Source organism: Arvicanthis niloticus, chromosome 13 (genome assembly GCF_011762505.2).
Source record: "Arvicanthis niloticus isolate mArvNil1 chromosome 13, mArvNil1.pat.X, whole genome shotgun sequence".
Lineage (NCBI taxonomy): Eukaryota > Metazoa > Chordata > Mammalia > Rodentia > Muridae > Arvicanthis > Arvicanthis niloticus.
The window spans coordinates 73,909,232-73,925,116 of NC_047670.1; the positions used below are offsets into that span (position 1 = coordinate 73,909,232).

At 50.8% G+C, this 15,885-nt stretch overlaps 1 protein-coding gene across 2 annotated transcripts in view; it reads left to right on the forward strand.

Moving 5' to 3' along the window:
- Nucleotides 1-566: 566 nt before the first annotated feature.
- Nucleotides 567-15,885, forward strand: part of Asic1 (acid sensing ion channel subunit 1) — a 28,799-nt gene continuing 13,480 nt past the window's right edge. Inside the window, exons 1-3 of one of the 2 annotated variants that reach the window (XM_034517394.2) lie at nucleotides 567-1,091; nucleotides 1,968-2,345; nucleotides 2,867-3,062. In XM_034517394.2, coding sequence (XP_034373285.1) covers nucleotides 1,984-2,345; nucleotides 2,867-3,062 — 558 coding nt within the window. In that variant the 5' untranslated portion in view covers nucleotides 567-1,091; nucleotides 1,968-1,983. Of the gene's footprint in view, nucleotides 1,092-1,426; nucleotides 1,448-1,967; nucleotides 2,346-2,866; nucleotides 3,063-15,885 lie in introns of those variants that run through there. The other variant, XM_076912075.1, reaches the window with a different exon arrangement.

Consider the following 15,885-nt stretch of genomic DNA (forward strand, 5'->3'; position numbering starts at 1 on the left):
TCTGCCCTCACTTCAGGCTGTGTCTCTTTTCTTCTCTCTGTTCCTCTCTGCTTTACAGACCTGCCACTGAAGCACCCGCACACAGGCTGCTTAAGAAATCCACTGGTATACATATGGAGTCTGGGTGGCCACAAGTGTTTTACATATGTGCATGCGTGTGGGTCGCATGAAGGTGGGAAGCAGGAATAAGGGCAGGCGAGTGAATGTGTACAAACAGGTAAGCGCTCACGTGGGTGGGGGTCAGGGGTCAGGCTTCGGGGATGTGTAGGTGTGTGTGATGTGTGATGTATGGCTCTGTGGCAGGGTAAGACTCTGGTCTGAATGTGTCTGTATCTCCACACAGTGCTTGAATCAGTTAAGTGTGACTGTGACTCGGAATGTGTGTGTGTGTGTGTGTGTGTACACACGTGTGCATGTGCCACCAGAGGAAGCAGCAGCAGCAAGAGGCAAGAGCTTCGATCCGAAGGAGACAACGTGGGGAGGGGGATGCTGGGGGCAGACACCCTCCTTCCTGCGCGCACACGTGCGCGTGCACACACACACACCATAGTCACACACACGCACACGCGCGCACACACACACACAAGCCACAGGGCCTCGCAAGCAGGGAGCCGGCTCCAGAATCCGAGCGAGGCAGCTTTGCTGAGAGCGGCGGGAGGAGGCGAGCCAGCGGGGGGAGCCCTCGGTTCCGCTCCCGGGCCGGGGGCCCCCCGCGCACACCGGCCCAGAGACACCCTCGCAGACACTCGTAGGCGCGCACGCGCACCCTTTCCCCTCCTCCTCCCCTCCCGCCGCCTCCCGGCCGGACGATGGATCCCTGCAGATCCCGGGGCTGAGAGCACCGCGCAGCGCCAGCGCGCCGAGCCCGAGGCGGACCGAACGGAGCGAGCAAGCGCGCGCGGGCGGTGGACCGAGCTGAGCCGAGCCGGCCGGGCGGGCGGGCCGCTCCCTGCAGGGCTCTACGCGGGTGCCGCGGCGGCCGGCGGCTCCGGCTCCGGGCCATGAGCCCCTCCGCGGCGCGGCGCTGAGCCCACGGACGGCCTCGTGCCCCAGGACCTGCAGCGGCGGCCGGCTTTCCCCAACCCCCTCAGGTGGGCTTCTGACCCCGCCGCCTTGGGTTCCGGGCTCCCCGGCTCCCCGAAGCCGAGACTCTTCTCCCCTGTAGGTTTCTCCAGCTTCTCCGGAGGCTCGGCGGATGGGGAGGGGGCGGGGGGCCGAGCCGGGAATCTGACTGCGACGAGAAGCTGGACTGGGGAGGGGGGGGTGCGTTCGGGGCGGGGACAACTGGCAGTCATAGGGAACCGCGCCCCCCCCTTCGTACATCCACCTCAGGCAGCCTACCATCCCCTCCCAAACACACACACACACACACACACACACACACACACACACACACACACAGCCTGCGCCTGTGCCTGTGCCTGTTTGAGAACTGGAGACATAGAAGGTGAGGATTCAGGCAGGGCCCCTCCCCAGATGTGCCCACCCCTCAGGCGAGGTAGCCCTGGTTTAGCTCCTGAGGTGACTGCCTGTTCTTGGGGATACCCTTGATCAAGAGGAGAGCTCCTGACCCCTGGTTCAGCCTATTATGGGGAGTTTGATCTTGGCTGGGGTAGACATTCCTGTCCCAGAGTGACCTCACATCTGGAGGGAACTCCCATGCCTGCCTGTGGGTGCATCGGGACTTCCCTCATTCACTTTAGTGGCTGTATCTGGGGTCTCCCATAGTCTGGGAAGCTTGCAGACCATTCTCTCGACCCGAGCTGACACCCCGAGCTTCTATGTTTGAACGACTATCTTGGTCCCTCGGCCAAGCCACCTTTGGAACCTGCATGTCAGGGAAGTCTTCCCTTCGATGAGCAGTGACCTCCGGATAAGGATTTTGGATGGACACAATTGGAGGATCCCTATCTGTGTCTTCATCTCAGGACAATGACAGAGTCTTGTCTCCTCTTCCCTTCTTCCAGGATCCCCTTGGCAAGGATGGAACTGAAGACCGAGGAGGAGGAGGTGGGTGGTGTCCAGCCGGTGAGCATCCAGGCTTTCGCCAGCAGCTCCACACTGCATGGCCTTGCCCACATCTTCTCCTATGAGCGGCTGTCTCTGAAGCGGGCACTGTGGGCCCTGTGCTTCCTGGGTTCGCTGGCCGTCCTGCTGTGTGTGTGCACTGAGCGCGTGCAGTACTACTTCTGCTACCACCACGTCACCAAGCTCGACGAGGTGGCTGCCTCCCAGCTCACCTTCCCTGCGGTCACGCTGTGCAACCTCAATGAGTTTCGCTTTAGTCAAGTCTCCAAGAATGACCTGTACCATGCTGGGGAGCTGCTGGCCCTGCTCAACAACAGGTGGGCAGCTCCCATCCACCCCTCTGCATGGCTCGTGGAGTAGCAACCTCCTTAGCCCACCAAAAGTCAACCAGCTCAACCCCCTAGCATCCCCTTAAACCTGCCCTCACAGGCGGAGGAACTGAGATAGCGCCGAGTACCAGTTACCAGTACCAGTCACAATCTCTGATTCCAGCTTAGGTCAAAACAGCTCTATCCCCACCCAGCCTGAGCTAGGAAATATTGGCTCTTTCCCAGACAGCATCACCTACCTCCTGGTACTGTATCCTCCTTGCCTCACTTAGAGGATGGGATGGACCACCTTTAAAGGGGAGAGACTGTACCATCCATAGCTCCTGTCCTACCTTTCTCTTCTTGTATTCCATGTGTCAGGCTGCCCTGACATACCCAGCTCTCCTTCTCTGCCTATCTATGCCCAGATCTGATCCTCCAGGGGCTCTGAGTGATGCCCCCACCCCACCCCAAGTAGGGCATGGGTACTAGTGAACATGATCCATGTGCCACTCACCCCTGGGCTCCAGGTATGAGATACCGGACACACAGATGGCTGACGAAAAGCAGCTAGAGATATTGCAGGACAAGGCCAACTTCCGTAGCTTCAAGCCTAAGCCCTTCAACATGCGTGAGTTCTACGACAGAGCGGGACACGACATTCGAGACATGCTGCTCTCCTGTCACTTCCGAGGGGAGGCCTGCAGCGCAGAAGACTTCAAAGTGGTGAGTGAGTCCCCAGTATGGGGCCTGTCACCCTGGTTTCTAGAAGGGGAGGAGACGAGAAGCACATTTTATGTTTGCTGTTCTGGGAGAGGAAGCCGGGTGTTCTGGGGTTTGCTTCTGGCAGACAGGGACTTTCTTCAGCACGTGGTGCTGACCAGCATGAAGACTTGAGCCTCAGCTTTGTACCCATGATGGCAGGGAAGAAAGGCCATGGTATAGACTATACAAACCACCCTAGATGCAATACAATCACATACACGTGGACACACTTTACCCTGGTCGGCCCTAACTCCTCCAAACTTGCATTCTGGGCCACAGAGATCCGAGTTGGCAGTGGTAGGTACGCTACAGCCCTGTTACCCAAAAGCAGGCCTGCAAACTGTTGTCTGGGAGCTTGGAAGAAATGAATGGCTTAGCCACCACACATTCCTAAACCAACCGAAGCTGAATCTGTGTCAGATAAGATCCTCCTCAGGTGACAGAACCGCATGTCAGAAAGCTTGTGAAGCACAGGGAGTCAGGAAGCTTCCTTGGGAACAGCCACATGGGTCATTGTCTTCACAGCACCCTCACCACAGAAGGCAGGCACGCACACGTGCATGCACACATGCACGCACATTCATGCTCACAAGGACAGGATAGGTTTCCCCTTGTCATAGTCACACCCAGAGCCAGAGGCTCTAGATACAATACAATCACAGCTGAACTGGAGGCTCCCTTTGCTTCTGAAGATGGAGCTACCTTCCCTGACATTCATATAGTCCTATCAATCATATCATATGTCTGTCCTATCAATATAGTGCCCTCTAGCTCACACCACAGGTTCTGGGGAACGGATTTTGGCAACTGATATACTAAGTGTTCTTGGGAAAAAATCACAGAGATTCCTCAGGGCTAAAAATCACACATAGCTGGCTGTTGGGTACACACACACAGCTGGCTGTGGGGTACACACACAGCTGGCTGTGGGGTACACACACAGCTGGCTGTGGGGTACACACACATAGCTGGCTGTGGGGTACACACACAGCTGGCTGTGAGGTACACACACACAGCTGGCTGTGGGGTACACACACATAGCTGGCTGTGGGGTACACACACATAGCTGGCTGTGGGGTATACACACATAGCTAGCTGGCTGTGGGGTACACACACATAGCTAGCTGACTGTGGGGTACACACACAGCTGGCTGTGGGGTACACAACTACAATCCCCGCCCTAGGAAGGCTGAGCCTAACTGGAATTTTGGAACCATATAGCTAGACCTTGTCTCAAACAAACCAAAACTATACCCAGACGCATTGACACATTGGCCCAGCCAGCAGTCTGAGGCAGGATGAGCAGCTGAGCCTGGAGTTTGAGACCAGACTAGGCAACAGAATAAGATTCTTTCCAAAATTAAACGAACAAACAAAATCCTGTATACAATACCACCGACCTGTCTGTAATCCTAGCACTCGGGAAACTGAGGCAAGAGAATTTTAAGTTCAAGGCACACAACTTGGGCTATAGGGAGTACTTATCTCAAAGTTCAAAAAAGAAACACACACACAGAGTGGGGGAGGGAGCAAGAAAACCCCTAAGGATCTGCAGTCTAGACTCTCTCAATCCCTTTGCCACATAACCACATTCTTTTACAAATGCACAGACAGAGACACGAAGCAGCAGAATAATTTGCCTTAGCTCACTAGCTTGCTGGTTAATGACAGATCCAAGATTAGAACCCATGTCTCCTAAAGTACCAATGTACTGAACTCTTCTCACCAGGATTGCTGACCCTGAAGTTCCCACATCATCTCCACTGTTGAGATTGCTCCCCAGAAACCCCTTCCCTTCGGCCTCTTCCTAATTCTCCACTCTGAGTACCTCTCTTGCCTCCCTGACCATTTTCTCTTCAGCTTGCTTCCTCTTCGCCTTAGGCAGCAGGAACCCACTTGTTTGTAGAGAGGTTATTAGAGTCCTGGGCATGTTTAATATTTCCTGCCAAGGTTACAGGAGGCTTCCCAATCTCTTTAAGCTCTGCCTTGCAGACCCATTTTGTGACCTTTGTCAACGCTTTGTACAACAAAGGTTACAGGACCATGCTCCTTGCTGAACCTCGACATTACCCGGATGCATGTACTTCCTCTTTTACTTCTGCACAACAGGAAAGTCCTGGATTCCTCAGACCTTGAACCCGGAGGGCTCCCAGGCTCACAAATTGTGTTACTGTAGGTGAAGATAGAAAAGAGGGAGAGAGACAGACAGACAGATAGAGACAGACAAAATCAGATAGAGACAGACAGAATCAGACAGAGACAGACAGACAGACAGAGACAGAGAGACAGACAGAGGGAGGAGCTGCCCCTGTCTCAGCATACTAAATCTATAACCAGAAGGGAGTGTCGGGGAGAAGAGGAACCTGCTGGCTTAGCTGGTTTGTAGTGTTGGATGCAGCTGGGAAGAGCATGGCTCAAAACAGGGAAGTGCTAAGATATAAAATATGCTTGTAGTAAGTTTAGTTGGGGGCTGGTAAGATGGCCCAGTGGGTAGAGGTACTTTCCAGCAAGTCCGATGACCTGAGTTCAACTCCACATGGAAGAGAACCACCTCCCACAAATTGTCCTCTCCCCTCTGAATGAGTGCTGTGATGCTTGTTTGCTTGCCTGTGTGTGCACACACGCATACATACACAAAGATAATGGCCTCTACTGTTTGAGGGAGAATTCTAAGCTATCAGACGGAGATGTGTTAGGTTTGCAGAGTTCTAGAGAAATCTAGGTCCTTTTTAAAAGGACCGGAGTTTGTTATTTTAATGTGTATGTGTGTTTTCGCATGCTTTCACATATATGTATGAACATGAATATATGAGCACCCTCAGAGGCTAGGAGAAGGGCCCTGGGTCCTTGGGATCTGAAGTTACCGGCGGTGGTAGGCATCTGATGTGAGTGTTGGCTCCTCTGAAGGAGGAGCAGCAAATACTCTTAACCACTGAGCTCTCTCTCCAGCCCCAATGTGAGTTCTCACTCAGAGGACAGACACAAAGACCAGCATTCTGAAGACCCAACTGTGGCATTTCTTGGTTCTGTATTGTCAGGAAAGACAGGGGTTGTTCTGTTTCTAATGTCTAATGCCTGACCCTGAATCCGTCTGGATTCAAACTCTTCAGCCTTTGCCCACTGCCGGCAGGTTGGCCTCTGCCAGGCTCCTTCCTTGTCATGAGCACTGCCATATCTGCCTGTAGGGATCTTCGAGTGACAGCTCAGCAGTGCAGAAGGGTCTGGTTGGCATTCTCTTTAGGCACTCCAGTCCTAAGGGGCTCACATTCGGTTCCTCTCCTCTCCTCTCCTCTCCTCTCCTCTCCTCTCCTCTCCTCTCCTCTCCTCTCCTCTCCTCTCCTCTCCTCTCCTCTCCTCTCCTTTCCTCTCCTCTCCTCTCCTCTCCTCCTCTCCTCGGTCTTGTAATTAACATCTGTCTCCAGCTTTATCATTCTCTGCTATGCCTGGAGTCTGTGTCAGGGGTCTGGATCTAGACTCTGAGCCAATGTAGCACTAAGAAAAAGCATTTGTCCTCAGGGTCAGGGCCAAGAAGACTATCCTGATATCCCTCAATAACAAAGTGACTTTTTTTTTTTTTTAAGATGGGGAGGGGGGGCAGGGTGTCTTACTTTCTAGCCCAGGCTGGCCTCAAATTCCTTAGCCTTAGTGCTGGGATTACAAGTGTGTGTCACCGCAGTCTGCGGAGCAAGGAGTCTTAATTGAGGGCAAGCCTTTGCTCTGTGTTGTGGACACTGTGTAAATGGGCATATGTGGACCTCTTTGTGTGTTTTCCAAAGGCAGGCTTCATGTAAACAGCAACTGCTCTGTTCATGAGGACTGTTCAGGAAGGCACACAGCACCAGGCTGCTCCAGAGCCCAAAGAGCCCAGCTCCCCTGATAAGCCTTTCCCTCCGGGAGAACCCAGCTCCAGCACAGAGAGTGGATTGCTGGTCGGAATGTGGGGCCTGGGAGGATAGGGGGGAATGCAGGGCCTGAACCGAGTTGGGAGAAATTATTTTGAAAATCATTTGGGATTGAGAAAGTCGGGAAGCAGTAGGGGATATCCCTGGGCAATCCAGTTGGGTAGATATCAGTAGCTCCCTTCTGAGTAGCCAAGAAAGCAGGGAAGGCCCAAGACAAGGCCTCTTCTTTCCTGGCCATCTCCCTTCCTTCCCAGTGGGGTGCTTGGTTGCCAGAGCAACAAAGTCTGAAGCTCATCTCTCCTTCCCCACCTTAAGGGCAGCCAGGCCAAGGCAGGGCAGGGGTTCCGTGGTCGCGGATCCGGTGGGGGTGCTCAGCTGCTGCTTGTTTCTGGGCGGGAGCTGGGGAGTGAGCAGAGTCACAGCTGGTGGCAGCCTCCAGCTGCACCTTATCCATCCTTGGCAGTGCGAGCGGGATGTGGCTGGAATGCTGAGCAGCGCCAACGGGAGGAGGGACGGGGCCTGCAGATGGTTGCCCAATCCGCCCAATGCCAGCCCCTCCAGCTGAGACCCGGAGCCTTTGCCTAAGGAGAAAGAAGCAGGGATTCATGTCTGGGCCTTGGAAGAGAAAGAAGAAACAGACAGTGGGTGTCCTAGAGGTAGGGGTGCGGTAGGAGCGGAGGTAGGAGTGCGCTAGGAGCGGAAGTAGGGGAGGGCTAGGTACGGTCATCTTAAGCAAGGCTGGACACCCGGAGCAGGAATCTGTAGCGTGCCCACAAGATTGCTCTAGACAATCCCCTAATGAAGGGGTGGAGTGAAGGAGGTAGGCCTAGAAACGGATAGGTCCTCCTCAGGGTTCTAAAGGGAGATAAGAATATTCTGGAACACTGAGGGGAGGGAGGTGCTAATTTAAGAGGAAGTGAGATCCTGGGGCTCAGACTGGGGACAGAGAGGTCATCTAAAGTCACCAGAGGCCTAGCTGCGTAGAGTGAAGTACTAGGTCCTACAACAAAAAGTAAAAAAATTTTAAAATAAGTAAATAATAACTAATCAGAGCCCGGGACAGCAGCCAATTCTCGGACACCGTAACTCACTCACTGGACCCCACAGACGCTCAGAAGAAAGGTCCTTAGGGGACCTGATCTAAGTGGATTCTTTTTTTTTTTTTTAAACATGTGAGCACGCTGTCGCTGTCTTCAGACGCACCAGAAGAGGGCGCCAGATCCCATTACAGATGGTTGTGAGCCACCATGTGTTTGCTGGGAATTGAACTCAGGACCTCTGGAAGAGCAGCCAGTGCTCTTAACTGCTGAGCCATCTCTCCAGCCACCAAGTAGATTTATTCCCTTCAACTAGGGCGGGAGTTGTGAGAAGAGAGATTGGAGGCAAGGCGGTCCTGATGACCACACCCAAGGGAGTGTGGACCGGGTGAACAAGCACACTTTAGAATAGTCTCCACTCCCCTAAGGAATTCAGACACGCCCCGTTCCTGCTCTCCTCCGAGCCCGAGCTGAGATGCAGAGTGGGGGAGGAGCTAGGCAGAGCCCATTGGGAATCCAGAGACCCTGGGGGATGGTCTCTAGCTGTGCCTTCCCTTCCTTTCCCTGCATAGACTACAATCTGGGTAATTTAGCTCCTTCTCTTGCCCCTCCCCCTCCCCCACCCTGGCTAGTCCTCCCAGACTGCTATCAGCTAAGAGGCTGCTCCAAGCTAATTGATCTCTCTGCTCTTGCCTAAAGTAATAGGGAATTGATGTAAGTAACTAAGTGGCTCTGGGGGCAGAGTCGGAAGTACGGGCTCTGAGGAGTGGATGTCTAGCTAATGCCCAGCAAGTGGACAGCTCCCTGGGTGATGTGTGCTACACCCCACTGTGTCCTGGAGGCAGAATGCCAACAGACATGCTTGGGGACATTCTGTTATAGGCACAGTTCACTCCTGGGATGCTTCAACTTTGTGGAGAGCAATGGTGATTATGGAGGGGGAGGGTTGGGAGCATGGTGAGGAGAACCAGACCTGGAGTGAGGAATTGGGAGGGAGAGGGTGACAAGTTTGAGATTCACTCCTGTCAGACAACCACTTCCAAATGCCAGCTCCTGCCCTGGGGCTGAGGTGTGGCAGGGAAGGCCAGACCTCCCTCCTGCCCTTAGGGGACCTAGCAGGATCCACGCAGAAGCCTTCCACCCAGCTCCTCAGCTGGCTACTCCAAACACCCCAGGGTCACAGTGTGCTCCCACCACCTCCAGGCACAGAAGACAGGTCTCTAGAGGTGCCTCTATTATCCAGCCACAAGCCTTCATTCAGTTTTCTCTGAGTTGTGGCTGCCAAGGCTACTACCTTCTGGCTGAGAAGAGTCCAGTAAAGGACCCTTGGGTGGACAATCTGAAAGATGGGGCAGGGAAGGCCACAGCAAGAAAAGGTATACCTCTCCGGGCTGGAAGGGTAGGTGTGGGGCAGAGTTCCACCAGACTCCATTTCTCAGTTTCTAGGCCCAGTTTCCTGTGAGGAGAGGGGTCGTGCTGAAGTGTTGTCAAGGGGCAGCCCCTGTTCCTGGAATAAAAAGCCTCTGAGGTACTTCAGCCAAGGCTGGGTCTGTGTATAACAGGTGTGTTGAAGTGACTTAGCACGCTAAGGACATTCTTTGGTTTTGTTTGTTTTAGACAGGGTTTCTCTGTTTAGCCCTAGTTGTCCTGGAACTTGCTCTGTAGACCAGGCTGGCCACAAACTCAGGTATCTGCCTGCCTCTGCCTCCTCAGTGCTGGGATTAAAGGATTGGGCTGCCATGCCTGGCCCTGAGGGATACTTTTAAGTGGTCATGAAATTGTTGTATTCCTTTAAGAAGTTGTAAGAACTGGGGCTGCTGGCAGGAGATGTAACTCAGTGGTGTCTTGCCTGACAGTCACAGAGTCCTGGAAGAAAGAGAGAGAGAGAGAGAGAGAGAGAGAGAGAGAGAGAGAGAGAGAGAGAGAGAGAGAGAATATGAAAAAGTTCCAGAGGGAAAGGGGCAGCCAGTTAAGATCTTTTTTTTAAAGAATTGTCTATTTTATGTATATGAGTACACTGTACTCAGACACATCAAAAAAGGGCATCAGATCCCATTACAGATGGTTGTGAGCCACCATGTGTTTGCTGGGAATTGAACTCAGGACCTCTGGAAGAGCAGTCAGTGCTCTTAACCTCTGAGCCATCTCTCCTGCCCCAGTTAAGATCTTTAAGATCCTATGAGTTCTAAGAAAGAAAACTTTCCCACCCTCACCATCTGTCAACTGACTGTCTTGGGATGGGGGGACCAGGGAGGTTGGGCTTTGCTGTTCAGTGGTGGGGGCTGTGACAGCAGCTAACCCAGACTTCTCATGGTACCCACTGCATGTGTGCCCCTAGAGAGCACATGTACACCTCCATCCGCATGTCTGGAGGAGAATGCGGACATAGTATGTGAAATAGATACGTGCAGGTGTGCACAGGGCACACAGCTGTGTGGGAGCTGGGAGAGAGCTTTTGTGTGGACAGGCTGGTTGTCGAATGAGGCGCCCACGGCAGCAAATTTGAGATTATAGATCCCCTTTATCTGTGTTCATTTAAGCCTCACAATTATGAGTCTGGAGGAAGCTTAATATCACCATTGGAAAGGCCAGGACACTGAGGGTCACCATGTTATGCGATTTGCCTGAGGTCATGACAGTCTAAGGCTTTGTCTTTGGATCTTCCAAGTCTGGGTTCTTCAGGCTTTGGCCGCAGGGCTGTGTATGACAGACAAAGACGCTCTGGCCTCCCCAGCTGTGTGTGCTCTGAGGAGAAGCAATGTGGAGGGGTAAGAAGGGAAGGAAAGGGTGCAGAAGTTACCCCAGGAATCCCACCCCCTCGTGAGTGAGCTGAATGTCTAGATATCTGTTTTTAGTTATTCTATTTATTATTAGTGTTATGGGAGGGACTTCAAGAGAGGGTTTCCATGAGTAGCTCTAACTGTCTGGAATTTGCTTTGTAGACCAGGCTGGCCTAGAATTCCCAAAGATCCATCTGCCTGTGCCTCCTAAGTGCTGAGATTAAAGGTGTGCGTCACCATTCCATGGCTTTATTTTGTTTTCTTTCTTTATTTTATTTTATGGAAACTATGTAGACCAGGCTGGCCTGGAACTCACAGAGATCCACCTGCCTCTGCCTCCCAAATGTTGGGACCGAAGGCATATGCTATTCATACCCAGCAATACCTCTGCTTTTTTTTTTTTTTTTATTGCACCATCTTTTCAATCCCCACAACTGGTCCCCTGACCCCCAAAGTGGGTAGCCCCAGGCAGCCTCACTGTACCAAAGAAAGTCACACCCCAGGGCAGCATAGCATCGAGTCCATCCCCATTGCATTCCTGATCCACATCCTTAAGTTGGCCTGCTATCTGGGAAAATCCCTCGCCCCATCATCCTGGCCAGCGGATGCCATCCTCAGGAGCACCTGCAGGCTTCCCGGTTCTGTTGTTCCTAGCTCTTTGCTTCAGACAAAATCTTCTCTTCCCCCCCCCCCCCCCGTACCAACACCTGGAAGAGAACATTCATCTTATCTAAAATAGTCTTCATGTACTCTGTCGATCCTCCACCTTCTCTAGGAGATTTATTCCGCTGCTGCTACGTCTACAGGCCACCTCTACACCTCGAGTAGACACTGAAACACATTCAGTGTGCTCCACAATTAAAATACACTCCTGAGCCACGCACTGTGGTACACCTGTAGTAACCATCTATTTACATAGCTGAGGTCAAGATGATCACTTGAGCCTTGGAGTTAGGAACCAGCCTGGATAACACAGTAAGACTCCCATCTCAAATAAAGAAACACGTAACTACAGTAATAGCTACTGTTCACTGAGTACTTCCTATGTATCAGACCTTGGGCTACGATAAAAACCAAAACATACATCGTTTACCTCCTTGGCACCCTCCATATTTTTTCTTTTAATTTTTAAATATTCTTTAGGTTTATTTGTATTTTATGTGTATGGGTGTTTTACCTCCTCCATGTGTCTCTGCGCCATATGCACGCAGTACCCAAGGAGGCCAGAAGAGGGCATTACACTCCCTGGAACGGAAGTTACTGATGGTGGTTGGCAGCCATGTGGTGCGTGCTGGGACTCAAACCCAGGACTCTGGAAGAGCACTGCTTGCCCACTGAGCCATCTCTCCAGCCCCCTCCACACTATTGGGATTCCCTCGGCAATATTAATAAAAGTGATGCGTACAGCTCTCATACACATTTCCTCAACTCCAGCTGACCCAAGCTGCCTTCTCCCTGATCTGAACGGCTTTAATTAAAGACCAATGGTGACGCTCATGTTGTCAAATCCAGCAAACATGTCTTCTTCTTGATGATCTTCAATAGCTTTCAAAACTGATGAGCCAAGCCATGTGTGGTGGCATAGGCCCTTAGACCAAGCCCCTCAGGATACTGAGGCAAGAGGCTCCCAGGTTCCAGGCTTGCCTAGAATGAGATCATGCCTTAGAAAACAAAGTGAAGTTTGAGAATGGCCCCTCTAGGCTCATGTATTTGAATACTTGGCCCCAGTTGTTAGAACTGTTTGGGAAAGACTAGGAAGCCTTGTTGGAAGAAGTGTACCCCTGGGTGCAGGCTTTTACCAGGTAGCTCTCTCTGCCTCATGCCTGTATCTTGTAGATCAAGACATGAACACTCAGCTCCTTCTCCAGTGCCATGCCTGCCTGGCCATGGACACTAACCTCCTAGAACTATGAATCGCAAATTAAACACTATCTTTTATAAGTAGCCTTGGTCATGTTGTCTTATCACAACAATAGAAAAATAAGTAAGACAGAAGTTGGTACCAGAAATGGCATTCCCTCTGTGATTTACCCATAGGGAGCTGCCAAAGGCTCCAAATACCATCCTTATCTACTTTTGACACTTCAAGTACTATTGGGTTTGCTGGATCATATGGTCCAAGTGGTAGAGCAGCCTGGATAGCAGCCTGGACCTATTGAAGACCCTTCTTCTGTTCTGGGCCCCACTCAAAGCTAACAGCTTTCTGAACCACATGGAGTATGGGTTGGAGCAACACACCCAAGTGAAGAATGTGCTGGTTCCTGACCCCAAAGCTGCCCACAAAGCATTGAGCTTCTTTCCTGGTGGTGGGAGAGGCCAGGTACAGTAACTTGCCCTTCACCTTAGAAGGAATATCTCTGAATACCCCATACCACTGGACTCCTAGAAGTTTCACTGACGTAGAAGGCCCTTGAATTTTGGTTGTATTTATTTATCCAGCCTCTGGTTTGTATATGTGTCATCAACAAGTCCAAAGTGGTTTCTGTGTCCTGCTCACTTGGTCCAACTAACATAATTAATAATTAATTTCCTTTTTATTGCCAAAATAAGACAACATGACCAGGCAGCTTAGCAAAGAAAGCACTCAATTTAGGGATCATGATTCCAGAGGGTTAGAGTTCGTGACCATCAAAATGGAGTCCATGGTAGCAGACAAGCAAGACACGGCACTAGGGAAGGAGCTGAGAGCTCACATCTTGATCCACAAACAGGAGGGACTGACAACTATTTGGGGGAATGACATGGACTTTTGAAACGTCAAAGCCTGCTATAAGTGACACACATTCTCCAACAAGACCACACCTCACAATCCTTCCCCAAAAGTTCTACCAACTAGGGACCAAGTATTTGAATACATGAGCCTTAGGGATCGTTTTTCATTCAAACCTCCACAGGGAAGGAGGGCTGGGGAGTAGCTAAGTTGGTAGAGGTTTGCCTAGTGTTTGCATGAAGCCTGGGGTCCTATCTCCAGCCCTGCATATCAGGTTATGGTGGCTTGTTCTATAACCTCAGTGCTTTGGAGGTGGAGGCAGGAATATCAGTACTTCAAGTTCATCTTTCCCTACGTAATTAGTCCAAAGCCAGCTGAGATACAAGTGACACCCTGTCTCAAGGGGTGGGGTTGGAGAGGTGGGAATACTGACACATTCCCATAATCCCAGCTCCTGGGAGATAGAAACAGGAAGGTCAAGAATTCAAAGAAATCCTCAAGAGGATTAAGAAATCAATGTTATCCTCAGCTACTTGGCAAGTTCAAAACTAGTCTGAGCTTCAGAAGACACTGTCTTTAAAAACAACAGCAATAAAACAAAACTCTGAAACATAAAAGAAAACAACAAGATAAACAAATAAACCAACGTCTAGGGACTGGGCCAAAGCTCCATGCTAAAGAACGAGTCTCCATGCAGAAGGCTCTGGCTTTGATCCCCAGAGTGCAACAAACAGCAACAAATTGCTTTCCCTGTTTTCTAAACGGTTACATTTCCTAACTGTCGAGCCTTTAGCTTGTATGTCCAGCCACTTTGTTACTTTACCAGTTCAGTCTCTCTGCTTGGCTAGTGTGTACTATCAGGGCCCAGCCCATGGTTTTAGTCTCCTTATAAGTCATAGGGATATAATTTAAAGACATAGTTTGAAGAATTTTGCACTGGTTTACCTTACACTGTAATAGTACGTACTACATTGAGTATATATTTTCATGGACACAAAGCATTTCCAACACTTCAGGTGGTTCCCTCAGGTAAGTACCACTCCACGGGAGTCTGCGGTTGTTTTAGCAGTAAGGGTAAGTTTCATTTCTCTTAAACATCCTGGGGTTGTACTTACCACCCCCACCCTTGCCGTCTTGGAGTGACCTACTTTTGCCCATGATCACCTGTGAGAGTCAGTCATGTTGCAATAGTTGTTTCTTTTTCAATGCTGTGTGCTATCTCATTATATTCATAGAATGCAACGTATTTAGATGTTCTACTATTGCTAGACATTTGGGTTGTCACCAGTTTAGGGCTGTTATAAATAGAGCAACTGTGAACATTCTTCTTCCTGGTTTTTTGGTTGACACGTGTACTCATTCCTCTTGAGTGTGGAGGTAGGAGCGGTGGTTAAGTCATAAGGTAGGATTCTATTTAGATTCAGTGGATAATGCCAAGTCAGGCCTCTTTCCCTTTCTATCTTTTTTTTTTTTTTTTTTTTTTTAACTTTGTATTCTATTCCTGGGCAATCACACCTTCGCTCATGACTTTGAATACCATCTACCCGCTACCAGCTCTCGGTCTCAGGCCAGCTCTCTTGCCATGACATCAGCTCTGCCAAGTTTCTGTTAGCGTCTTTACTCAGGTGGCCTTGAAGCTCCTAAAAGCCATCAGGTGCAGAACCAAACTCATACCATCTTACTTCTCAAACAAACCCTCTCCTTGAATGTCTGCTCTGGAGAGCACCCCACCAGTTACACAGGCCCTCTCTGACACCCCATCTCCCTCACCTGCCCCTTGACAGACAGGTCCAAGGCCTGAGGAGATCTGTAGCTGCATTCATAATCTCTCATTCTTTCTCCCTCTCTTTCTTTCTGTTTTGTTTGATGTTTGTTTGTTTGTTTGTTTGTTTGAGATGAGGTCTCATGTAGCCCAGGTTAGCCTGAAACTCACTGTGGAGCCAAGGATGGCTTTGAACTGATCCTCCTGCTTCAGCCTCCCAAGTGCTGAAATTATAGGTATATATATACACCACACATAGCCCAAAACTAGCTTTGATTAATTCTGATCCTTCAACAGAGAGCATCCATTACTATCGGACCAGGTGTCTTACCAGGCCAGGTGACTTGGTTTCCCTTTCTCCCTTTCTAGCCACATCTGGATCTTTCCAGCCACATCTGGATCTGTTCCGGCCCTCAATCTCCTGTTTGAAACATGCATGGGGCAGGGGCAGGAGGATGACAAACAGGGAGAAATCGGGAGCATCACAGAGAGAGGCAGAAGCAGGGAGATTATCTCTACTGCATTTCAAACCTCGATTCTTCAGGAAACCTTACTGATTCCTCAATCTGTGTTAGGCTCCCCGTCCTCTGCCC